This window comes from Protomyctophum bolini (assembly GCF_963924005.1).
Source record: "Protomyctophum bolini genome assembly, chromosome: 1".
Lineage (NCBI taxonomy): Eukaryota > Metazoa > Chordata > Actinopteri > Myctophiformes > Myctophidae > Protomyctophum > Protomyctophum bolini.
In genome coordinates this window covers 52235801-52248399 of record NC_137862.1, presented here as the reverse complement: position 1 = coordinate 52248399, position 12599 = coordinate 52235801, and the positions used below count along the sequence as shown (strand labels likewise).

The 12599-nt window shown below is 42.4% G+C and overlaps 1 protein-coding gene across 1 annotated transcript in view; it reads left to right on the top strand.

Annotated features, from left to right (window-relative positions):
• Window positions 1-2592: 2592 nt before the first annotated feature.
• Window positions 2593-12599, top strand: part of kcnq1.1 (potassium voltage-gated channel, KQT-like subfamily, member 1.1) — a gene marked incomplete at both ends in the record, with an annotated part of 65846 nt that continues 55839 nt past the window's right edge. The window contains one exon of the mRNA XM_080771460.1: window positions 2593-3023. Within this exon, the coding sequence (XP_080627586.1) occupies window positions 2593-3023 (431 nt within the window). The remainder of the gene's footprint in view (window positions 3024-12599) is intronic.

The following is a 12599-nucleotide window of genomic DNA, read 5'->3' as shown; positions in this document are numbered from 1 at the left end:
TCAGGATTATTAAGCTATACTAACAGCACAGTACAGCTATAGCAGCAGTGTCGAGCCGGTCCGGGGGGGGGATTGTGCTGGTTTAATATCTACCTGGCAACAGAAGCTGTCATCGCATGAATCATAATATGCCACATGACTCCAATTAAAATAATCTACCAGCAGCAAACCACCAGTCCTCCCTCCCTCCCTCCCTCCCTCCCTTTGCACTAGGTTGAGCCAAGGTCATTGAATTTGACAGAGGGAACTGTGCCATGTCGTTGCCCACCAAGACTTGTCACACAAACATAGCCTTTGTCATGATGACCAGGGGCGCTGCATGGGGAAGCGGGTCTCTTAATTAATAGACCTTTATCATCACTGTCGGGGTGGAAACTTTACATGTCCAACCTTTACTGACATTCCCAGTGCAGGACTTTTACCATATAGTATTGAACGATGCTTAAAGTTTAAACGGCAGTATATAGGCTAACTGCAGGCAGTGTATATGCAAATGGGGTGCATGCAGTCGAGGGAGTGCAGAGCAGGAGTTGGAACAGAGACAAGTTGACAAGACAATTTTGTTGCTGAGCCTTTTCTGCTCTCCTGGACTTAACCCGTTCTGACCTGAGATCAGATTCTAAAAAAAATGTCTTCCACATCCTGACAGTTTTCTGAAAAAGCCATGTTTCTATGTCAGTCGTTCTTCGATTTTTTCAAAAATAGCAGACCTACTTGTAGATCTGCTATTTTTCAATAGCTAAAGCACAACATAATGATTACACCAAAAGGGGTTCCCGGCCAAAATGGGTTTTAACTCAATAAAATAACTCTGAGCTGGGTTCCCATGTTGATAATCCAGTGCTCGTGCAGCTGTGCAACCCGAACACGACCCTCTAAAGATGTCATATACTGCGTAAAATGATGATTTCAAAGTTATTTATAGTATAATGTGATCGTAATTTCGTAAAGCATTAAAGTCAGCCCTGACAAAACAGGATAGTCACTTTGTATTTGTTTCCGGTATATACTCAAAGATTCTCCTTTTGAGTCTCCTATACCAGAAACACAACCTTATTGGCTTATAGGAATGACCCCCCCACTCCCCCCCCACACACACACACACACACACACACACACACATCTGAGAACTCCATTCAAACCCCTCAAACATGAGGGCATATGAGGTATGCGGTCAGCTGTATGGCTGGCTCAGGGAAGAGGACGCCCCTGCCTTGCATAGTCTCGTGGGAGGCAGATCTCAATGATTGGGGCATGGGACACAAGCTAAGGCTTGATCACCCTTTAGCTGGCCACCTTTGATGAGGGTGTATAGTGTTGGAAGGCCGAAACACCCACTGATTCAAAGGCACACTACTGAGGATGTGTCCCAAAATTGACATCATACCCTAGTTGAAATACACCTCCTAATGCCACTCTTAACATCAAGGCAATCTCATGTGAGCCCACACCATCTATTGGCACAATGGACAGTCTTAAAATCACGTCCCGTGTTTTATGATTCTCATCAAAAACAAAAAAAAAAGTCTGCATGAATTCAAGGCTTCATGGAGTGAACTGATAGAAAATACTAGGTAATAGTTTGGATGAACCACTCCTGTGATAAGAAACTGTGATGAAATACAAAAGTGCACTTGTCTTTGTGTGCATGCATATACTGTAGCCAGTAGACTGTACGTGTGTGTGTGTGTGTGTGTGTGTGTGTGTGTGTGTGTGACGTGTGTGTGTGTGTGTGTGCGTGCGTGCGTGCGCGTGCGTGTGTGTGTGTGTGTGTGGGAGTTGCCTGGCGGAAATATTAAATTAAAATGGTGTTGAGGAGTCTGAAAGTCATCCAGGTAGCCTACATAGAAATGCTGAACAGCTGGCCATCGTTTCACCAAACGAGACCCAGAGGAGAGTGCACAGACCACTGATAAGTAAGTGTGTTCGCTTGGGACTGTAACAGGCCCTCTGCCAGGATGAAGTAATCTGATTATTTATACTTAAGTAAATGTAGCAATGCCACAATGTAGGCTAGATAAAATACTATAGGCTATACTGTAAGTACAAAGCCTGTATTAAAACTTTTGACTACAATATTGGCATAAAAACAAAATAATACAACACTTTAATACCAATATGCTTACCAATGAGTATAAAAGTTTACATGTAGACTGTCTACTCAAATTGTTCATAATTATAGTCACATTTATTTTCGAATTGCTGAAGTATAAAATATGGCTAATAAAAAAGATAATAATAATAATAATAATAATGGAAATAGGCTATACTCAATGCAAAATTGTAGCCCATACTTGAGTAAATGTAAACTTAGTTTGACGTAATTCACTATAGCAACAGGTCATGTTTTTGGGTTGGCAACTTGGCAGTCGTCTCACACTGGCTATCTGGAGCGACACAAGTTTAAGTAAATATGATTCCCGGCGGCGAGACATCAACCTTTTATTTTACTGATAGCGCGAGGAGGAATGTAATTGTTGTTTGCGTTAAAGTTTACTCCGAATTCAAGTGCAGCATAGCACTGGTCTGGGGATTGGGGAAGTCAAGTGTTATGAGTGAACGGATCCGCGAGGGAAACTCTTTGGAATACAAATGTCTTTCGAAACAGGACAGCAGTGGGACGCTAGTGTACGGAGGTCCTCTGCGTCTGATGAAAAGAAGAAACCGGCCGGTGTGGAGAAGATGTCAGAAGCGGCGACTGGCGGCGGGGCGCGTGTCGGCGGAGCCGGGGCCAACAACAGCAGCACCATGATGACTGCAGAGGACACTAGCGACACACGCACCGGCACCGGCACCGCCGCCGCGGCGGAGGAGCCGGCCGGCACCACCAACAACAACAACATGATCCACCTCACGGTCCTCCAGCACCATCCCTACCTGTCGCACCCCCGCATGTCCGTGCGGATGTCGGTGTACAGCGCCGGGGTGCGGCCGGTCGTCACCCGGGCGTTCATCCAGGGACGCGTCTACAACTTTCTGGAGCGGCCGACCGGGTGGAAATGCTTCGTGTATCACTTCACTGTGTGAGTAGTAGGCTACTGTGAAGTGCACTTGACTTTACTATGCTTTCATTTGATTTACGAGGTAGCTTGTAGCCTGCAGCTTTACTAAAGAAGCATATCATGCGCATTATAAAGGCCTATAGCCTGTTTATTTATTGAGAGATGATTGGAACGGATATAAGGGCACCTCAGAAGTCTGGGCAGTGAGGTGGAAAATGTAGGCAGCTTTAGGCTTAGGGTACTCACATATTTTACTTTATCTGTGCACGCCACTGCCCATGTAGAAATAGGTCTACTCTGGAATTTAAAAAAATGCTAAAAAGCACAAACGTATATAAAAATGTAGCCTATAAGTATACCAAAAGTAGAAGTAGTATCAACTTGATACTACTTTTTGAAAGTCGTTATGTTTTCAAATATCAAAATCGGCAAAAGGAGGAGAAAGTTTTCAAATAATTGTAGTGGAGTATACAAAGTAGGCTACAGTAGCCTATTTGCCTCTGAGATGTAGTGGAGTAGAAAGGCTACAGGTAAAAAGTATCCTACTATACTAATACTCCAGTCAGGTCAAAAATACCTCAACATTGTACAGTATACTTGAGTAAAAGTAGGCTACTCAGTTACAAAAGTTATTTAAGGCAATGACAGTCATTATGGTGGCCTTAAATGTGCAGTATTGATTGATTGATTGATTCATTTTAGTTAAATTGCATTATGGTGACTGAGCATTATTTACGATAGTTCAAAAACAGAAGATTCCATCCAATCAGGAGAATGAACTCATAACATGACACATAGGATAAAAATAAGCTAAATTGGAACTGGAGCACAAGATAATGAATGGCCTTTGTGAGGGTCATCTTCCAGATTGGATGCAATTTGTAACCCATCTGCAGTGGCGTGCACAGACATTTAGAGGGGCAGCAGGTGCTCAAGTGGAAAAAAAGGGCACCTTGTGCGGCGCGTGGAACCGGCCGGTTGCCTTAATAGTGTGAGATTTATAGATTTTGAGGCCTAAATAATATATTGGAAGCTTTTTTTTATCAAGAATTGATCAATGTCACCATGGTCCACATACTGTACGTGTACAGTGTTTTTTCCCCTTTTTCTTTCAAAAGGGCACATTGCCAAAGGGGCAGGGGGTGCTCTAGCACCCCTAGTGTCTATCTGCACGCCACTGCCCATCTGGAAGTATAGGCTATGTGATGGACGGGAACCCCTTTTGGTGTTGATTTTTTGCTATTGGAAAATAGCAGATCTACAAGCTCATAGCGCATGAGCTTGTATATCTGCTATTTATTTATTTTTATCGTGAAAATGTGGCGTAACTCTTTGAATATATATTATTTTAACGTTTTTAACTCAAATCTTTGCTTCGGGGGGTTCCCTGGAACTACATGTTTTCAGATGAGGGCCTGAGGCCAAATACATATAATTGCTGGGGTCCTTGACATGAAATAGTTTGAGCACCACTGATATTACAGTAGAAACATAGCTTTTTTCAGAAAATGATTTAGAAGACATGGGGTTAAGCACACTGTATCATTCTCCCTGTAGTGTCAAGTTCAACACATTGCAGACTTCTATTAAAGTTGCAGGTAAAGTCAATAACAAGTGAACTTTAGACAATGTTCCATCACTCATAGGGATGTTATTGTTGTAGACAAAGCAAAGCAAGGCAGGTTTATTTGTACACACACATTTCAACAAGACACTTCAAAGTGCTTTGCTTGCATGGAACATTAAGCATTGAGACATTACAGGAGTGGTTTTCAATCTTTTTCCATTTGAAAATCCATTATTGTCTCCACCAGGCCGAAGGCATGGGGCTCAGGGGTAGAGTGGCTGGATGGCAACCGCAAGGTTGCCAGTTCGATTGATTGATTGATTGAAATCTTTATTAACAGTTTGCAGAATTACAGTACATTTCAAGCACTAACTCAATACAAAGACTGTTAACTGTGAGTGGACGACCCAATTAAGCCTTACACTTGTTTACAACAGGGTCCACATTGTTCAATTCATCAAAACATTTAGAGACAAACAAATAGACACTTCTATGTAGTTAAAGAACAGAACAGGAATTCATCATATAGGAAGCGAAAAGGGAAAAAAATATATATACAGTGAGGGGAACAGGGGGATAAAAGAAAACGAAAGACAGAGTGTAGGGCGCCTGCACACAACACCATGCGTTGATGCCATGTGTGCATATGTGCAGGCACCCAACACCACGTCCATACAAAAACATAGTACAATCCATAGTACAAAGACAGAGTGTAGGGCGCCTGCACACAACACCATGCGTTGATGCCATGTGTGCATATGTGCAGGCACCCGACACCACGTCCATACAAAAACATAGTACAATCCAGATAAAAATTCAGCTTTTACAGAGGCCCCCGGGGTTAGTGTCGAAGTGTTCTTGAGCAAGACACTGAACCGCCCCTAATTGCTCCTAATGTGCTGGTTGGTGCCTTGCATGCAGGTTTCTGCCGCCATCGGTGACGGTGTATGAATGTATGGGTGAATGTATAGTGCACAATGTAAAGCACCTTGGATAAAGGCGCTATATACATGATTTTACCAGGGTATGTTTTGCACTCCATCCGTGTGTCCGTGTTGATGTAGCAGATCCTAATTGATGTAGCAGATCCAACAAGCTCAAAGCGATGCATTTTGAGCTTTTCAGATCTGCTACTTTTGAATTGCAATCCTGAAAAGTAACAAGTAACCGTTTTGGAACAAATTAGCTTTCCACCTGACAAAGACCATATAGTAAGCAATGGACCCCTGCATGTGTACAGTACAGACTATAGTGTGTCAAAATACGCTACAACACTGAATGATTGATTATAGTTCGCCCGAGTATGAGATTAATGTTGATTATAGGTGAAGTGCCGTTGCTGTATATATCGCAGCTTTGCAGTTTTCCCAGTGCATCGGCTGAACACATCCTTAAATCAATGTGATTGTCTTGTCACGTTATTTGAAAAGCTGAGTACTTTGTCAAGAAAATACAATACTATGTACACTAACGTACTGACACCCCAAAGCACCGTGGAAGATACAAATGGCTGCTATTGTTGGATGCCTGAAGGACCCCCAAATTGATATGTATTTGGCTGCAGATCCCCCCCATCTGAAAAGGTTCTGGTGCCAGAAAACCCTATAAGAGAATATTTGTCAAGATGTGTCAAATTCTTTCGAAAATAGAGGATCTATAAGCTCACAATGCTTCACATCGCAAGATGCTGCGAGCTTGCCGATCTGCTATTTTTAATATTGTGAAAATAGCATGTCTACAAGATCATAACAAGCTTGTAGATGTGCCATTTTGTTCAATATGTCTCTCTGCGAACTTCTTTGTTAGTAATATTTTACTATTTGGCCAATTCTGTGTTATTTTAGAGGTGTTGGAAAAGGTCTTAACAGTACTTAAATTGTCAAATATAGGTTGTTTATATGAATGAGAAATAATAGGGTACCAATTATTGACCCCTGGGGCACACCACAATAAATCAATCTGTTGGATGAGGAGATGTTATTCCACATTACAAACTGATTTCTTGCTGACGGGTAACTCCGGAACCAAGACAAGGATATTCCATTTAAACCATAATGTGAGCTAAAGTTTCTGTATCAAAATGTTGTGATTGACCGTGTCGAATGCCTTCTTCGATAAATCCACAAACACACCAAGTGTAACTTCGTTATTGTCGCGAGCTAAGGAGATATTATTAATGAATTGGGTGAGAGCCATCGAAGTGGAGTGTTTTTCTCTAAAGCCATTATACTGATGGGCATAAAGTAGGTTATTGTCATTAAAGTACTTACTCAAGCGATTATAGACAAGCATTTCCAATACTTTGGAAAAGCAACATGGGAGAAAGGATATGGGTCTATAATTTGAAAATGTGGCGGAGTCATCTGCTTTGTACAGCGGTATATAACTTTGGCCATTTTAAATTGCTCAGGGAATATACAGGTCACAAGGGAATAATTTAAAATGTGAAGGAGTGGATTGACAATATATGGAAGGCATTTCTTCAGAATGTGAGATTTAAGTTCGTCATGGCCCGGTGCACATGATTTGAGTTTGTTTATGGTATAACTAAGCTCCTTCTCCGTAATGGGATCGAAGTCAAATGGATGAGAAGGACATTTAAGCCCTGAACACCCGGCGTGTTTGGTATTTTTTGTCTGCAAGGGAAGGACCAATATTGACAAAGAAGTTGTTGAATTCATTGGCTATTACGGAAGGATTTAGTAATAGCCATTTTAAATTCAGTTTGAGAATTAGACCTGCTGTTTTCTTTATTCATAAGTTCATTAATAATCTTCCAGGTAGCTTTGCATGTCATTCTGTGAATCTGAAAATGTATTGTGATTTAGTGTATTACTGTATTTGTATAGGTTGTATATCGATTTAAATTTAAAGGAGTAGTAGATTAGTGAGGTAATCACGATAGAGTTTATGCTTTTTTTTTGAGTGGTGCAATCACTCCAAGGAACAGCAATGTCCGTGTTCACCTATGTGTTGGTTCACCTATGTATGTGTTCATAAACACCAGTATGACTGACTACCAGTAGGGGCGCTGTTGTGCCAGAGAGAGAGAGAGAGAGAGAGATAGTATTAGTGCTGCACTGTTGCCTGCTAATGAGAGAGAGAGAGATAGAGAGAGAGAGGAGAGGAGGGGGGGGGGGGAGAGGGGAGTTGCACCACTCAGTTCACACAGGTGTGATTTTTTTTGAACGTTTGGTTAACCAGACATTATTCTGTTTTCTAACTTTATTTGTCTTCCTTTGTGGTGGGAAGGCCTCATCAAAAAGTTTGAAAAATATAACACGGAGGGTGTTATAATTATATGCAGCTGGGGTTCCATGTTCATTCATGACCGCTTCCCAATTTACTGTGGATATAGTTCATTATTGCACTTTCCGATCCTACTGTTGGTAGGTAGATGGTATACCACAGGCTGGACATGCTGGTCAGGCTGGTCTGGCTGGTTTGTCAGTGCAGTTAGCTGGTCTAAAAAGGCTGGATTCTGCTGGTCTTTGCCGGGTGAGCCAGTTGGCTGGCTGGCTGGATGGCCAAGCCGGTAGCTGCATGCGGTCTTTGCTGGTCAAATGGGTGGACTATAGTGACCAGCAAAGACCAACAACATATACCAGCTGGACTTAACTGGTCAGATGGTTTGAACGACTGTGGACGGGACCAGCAAAGCCCTGAAGTTGATAAGCTGGTCAAAAGCTGGTTATAGATCAGCGGTTCTCAACCTGTGGGTCGGGGACCTGTGGGACTCCCCCATAACCCATTCTGGGCGGGAACCCCTTTTGGTGTTAGCATTATGCTAAAAATAGCAGATCTACAAGCTCATAACGCGCCACCGAGTGGCGCGCTACGAGCTTGTAGGTCTGCTATTTTTGAAAAATCATGAAAATGTGCCTCAAATTTGGAATATTATTTTTTCAGAACGAATGTTTTTAACTCAAAAACCTGTGGGCCGACCCACAGGTTGAGAAGCTTTACAGCAGGGGTGGGCAACTGGCGGCCCGGGGGGCCACATGTGGCCCCCACCTTCACTTAATGCGGCCCGCATGCTAATCAGAATACTGACATAGTATTGATTGCAGCTGTTTACAATTCCAAACCCGGTTTAATTACTTCATGACTAGTATTAAATGACTATAGTACTATGACTAGTATTAAAATGTTCTTGTCTTTTTGTGTCCAACGTAGTTATGTTAACAGTTCATAAAGTCAACATAACTATAACTAAATGCATTTGAAATTCATTAAAATTTTTACTTTTCAGGATTCCAATTCAAAAATGGCAAAAAAAAAAAAGTCAGGTTTTCAATTCAAATATATAGTAAAACATTGCCGATCTACTGCGACGCGTTTTGAGCTTGTAGATCGGCTATTTTTTGCTACGACGGTAACATGCACTCATGTGGCCCCTCTCTGGAGTGACTGTGGATAATATAGGGGCCCTCTCCATCGTCAAAGTTACCCACCCCTGCTTTACAGTTTACACAACAACAAACAAACAGCTCCAGACTGGAGTGATAGTGCAGGAGGGCCCTTGTACAGTACACTAGTAGGAATGTGCGGTATGAACTACATATTAGCTCTATGATCTTCCCTCATTCCAACCCGCCCCCATCGTGTGTGTGTGTGTGTGTGTGTGTGCTATCTACAGGACCACTCCGCTGGCACTGATAGCGCTGTGGCTAAACTTGGCACAGCTAGCCTGCGTGTCTTTGGTACAGAGTATGTATGTGTGAACAGTATGTATGGTCAGTGGTGGGGAAAGTATCAATACTGACATGTAGAAACACTCTGTTACATCATGTAAAAGTCAGATTTATTTTCTCTGCGTGTGTGTGTGTGTGTGTGTGTGTGTGTGTGTGTGTGTGTGTGTGTGTGTGTGTGTGTGTGTGTGTGTGTGCGTGTGCGTGTGCGTGCGTGTGATGCTGTAGTATGATTATTCATTTACGGAAAACACAAAAAGTTCAAATTATGGAGATAAGAGGTTTCTGCCTGGCTGACAGCAACGATATAACGTGTTGAAAAAGGACTTATATACTCGAGTAAAGTAAAAAAGGCTTATATCAAAGGTTTTTAATATGCTGAAGATAATCGATCCCGGTTGGAGACACTGTGAGGCGAAATGGTGCGCAAATTATGCTGGTCTCCTAAGTGGGCGTGGTTTGCTTCTCCTTGGACAGATTATTATTATTATTATTATTTATTATTACTAGTCTACTGTTGCACAAAGGTTTGGCATTGTGACATATAGTCAGTCCGTATACTGTCTTTATATAGAAAATCTGTTATTTCATCCACAGGTGTTGTGAATGACCTTATTGTGAGTGTGAACGTCATTGCACTCAGAGAAATATATGGTAAAATGATTCCCCAAATCAGACCCCATAAATCAACCAAGACAGTTATGGAAATAATAATAATAATAATAATAATAATATTGAGCATGGGAATGTCAGTTTATCCGTTTTCATTAGAACATCTTATGGGGACATATACTAATGTGTTGTCAGTCACACTACAGATGGACTGAGATTGGACTATTTTGAAAATAAAATATTAATTAGCCGATCTACATTGACTCGTTGTGAGCTTGTACATCGGCTATTTGAACTTTTAAAGGGTTTTTCAAAATAGTAAATAATGGTAAATACGTTTAGGGACGAGGGGTAAGGGTGACTTTGGCTCAGGAGGTAGAGCAGGTCGTCCAATGATCCATGGGTAGGCGGTTCAAATCCCGGCTCCTCCTGTCTATTATGTCAACGTGTCCTTGAGACACTGAACCCCAAATTGCTCCCCATGTGCTGGTTGGTGCCTTGCATGGCTTCCGCCGCAATCCGTGTATGAATGTGTGTGTGAATGTAATGCACTATATGTAAAGCACCTTGGATATAGGTGCTATACATAAAATGCACCATTTCCCATTTTAAGGGGTGACGCAAGAAGTCGATAACAAAGTAGATTTCCTCCTGATTTGTCTCGCTAAAAAAAAGCCATTTTAGTATGAGCGGAGCCCCTTTGTTTTTTGAGTGGTGCAACCACTCCAAGGAACAGCAATGTCCGTGTTGGTTCACCTATGTGACGTTAATGAGCACCAGTATGACTATGAGTACCAGTGGGGGCGCTGTTGTGCCAGAAACAGAGAGAGAGAGAGAGAGACAGTGCTGCACTGTTGCCTGCTAATGAGAGAGAGAGAGAGAGAGAGAGAGAGAGAGAGAGAGAGAGAGAGAGAGGGGAGTCGCGCGTTGCGCTGCGACGTGTTGTGAGCTTGTAGATCGGCTATTGTCAGCAAGTGTAAAAACAGCCATTACGACGGCATCAAGGCCCGCCAAAATAAATTTAAGTCGACTAAATCAACTGTAGATTTAGTTGACTAAGATCTTATGGTATGTAGTCGACTGAAACTAGACTAAAACACTAAAACGTTCCAGGCAGGTGACTAAAATGTGACTAAAATAACTAAATGGAAGCTATTCAAGAGACTATGACTAAAACTAAAATCTACATTTCCTGCCAAAAACAACACTACTGCTCGTAAACCCGAGGAAAACGGCGATCAGATTTTACGTCCCATAGCTGGTGGTGACGGAGGTGTTGCATAGCAACCGAATCAATGTCAAAAGCATTATACGGAGAATAGAGTGCTGAATTCCTGACGTCCCTCGCTCGTCCCCCTGGTTCACGGACTTAATTTCTCTATGGAGAATAACATACGGGTCATCTTAAAATCGTCTCATATAAGCGCTGTGGTCCGAAAATAAGCAAGCTGTCTCTGCGTTATTGCCGGGGAGGTGTGTGCAGTCTGTATCGTTTGCGACCGTCAGTCACTCATATATAGTCTGTTTCTAGCGAAAATGTAACTAATTCAGCAGCAGTAACATTAGCGTTTTCTCTGCAGTCAGTTGATTCTTCATATCCATACGAGTGTAACGGCCTGGATCATTTGTCCAGCACGCCACTCGGTGGCGCACTATGAGCTTGTGGATCTGCTATTTGTCAATAGCTAAATTATAACATAATGTTTATAACACCAAAAGGGGTTCCCGTTTAAATGCCTTTTGGGATCGCTTTGCTCCTTTCTTTCTTTTGCAAAGTGAGTTAGAGTGCAACATTAAAACCCTCAAGGTTGAGTCATTTAACTCTGGATTAAATTAGCACAGCCAGGATAGATTTATTTGCTGTTATGTGTGTGGGAGGAAGTCTGGGGCCGTTAGGAACAAGCACTGCAGCCTTATCAGTGACCCAAGACCAGAGTGTGTGTGTGTGTGTCCGTGCGCGCGTGCGCGCGTGTGTGTGTGTGTGTGTGTGTGTGTGTGTGTGTGTGTGTGTGTGTGTGTGTGTGTCTTAATTCATCCATCCGACGTGCTCAATATACTAACGCTGTCCCGAAACCGCACGGGGAATGCCACTCTGTTGCCGTAACTTGGGTACGGAAGAATCATGGCCATTGGGAATGGATAGGGCAGTCGTACTCGGGAGACGGTTTTGAATCAATTAGAACGTTTTGTGAGACGTGAGAACATCATTCTACTTTTCTCCAGGTGGGAGAGGGCTAGTGTGTGTAGTGTGTAGTGTGTAGTGTGCAGTACTGAGGATACCCCTTAGAATAGAGACGGCACCGGATTTCTCCTCCCGCGTCCACTTGCATTATACGTTGCTCTAAAAAGCGCACGAGGCGATCTCACTCCTCCTTCCGGGTATAGGAACAGAGTGCATTCTGAGCGACTGACATAGAAGACATTTTTTAGAATCTGATCTCAGGTCAGAATGAAAACTGTCAGGATGTAGAAGACATTTTTAGAATCTGATCTCAGGTCAGAATGGGCTAGTTACGCTTTGTTTTAGTTTTTCTTCTGTGTTGGTGTGTGACATGACGGTGACACGACATGCCTCTATTATGGAATGTGTGCAGGTGTGTGTGCGTATAATATATGGGGCACTTAAAGGGTGCAAAGAAATATATGTTAATGACGTTTAGAAGCTTCACAACACTTTCCTGGGGGTCTTTATGTGTGTAATATGTGGTTTTAGATATTTTAGATTGT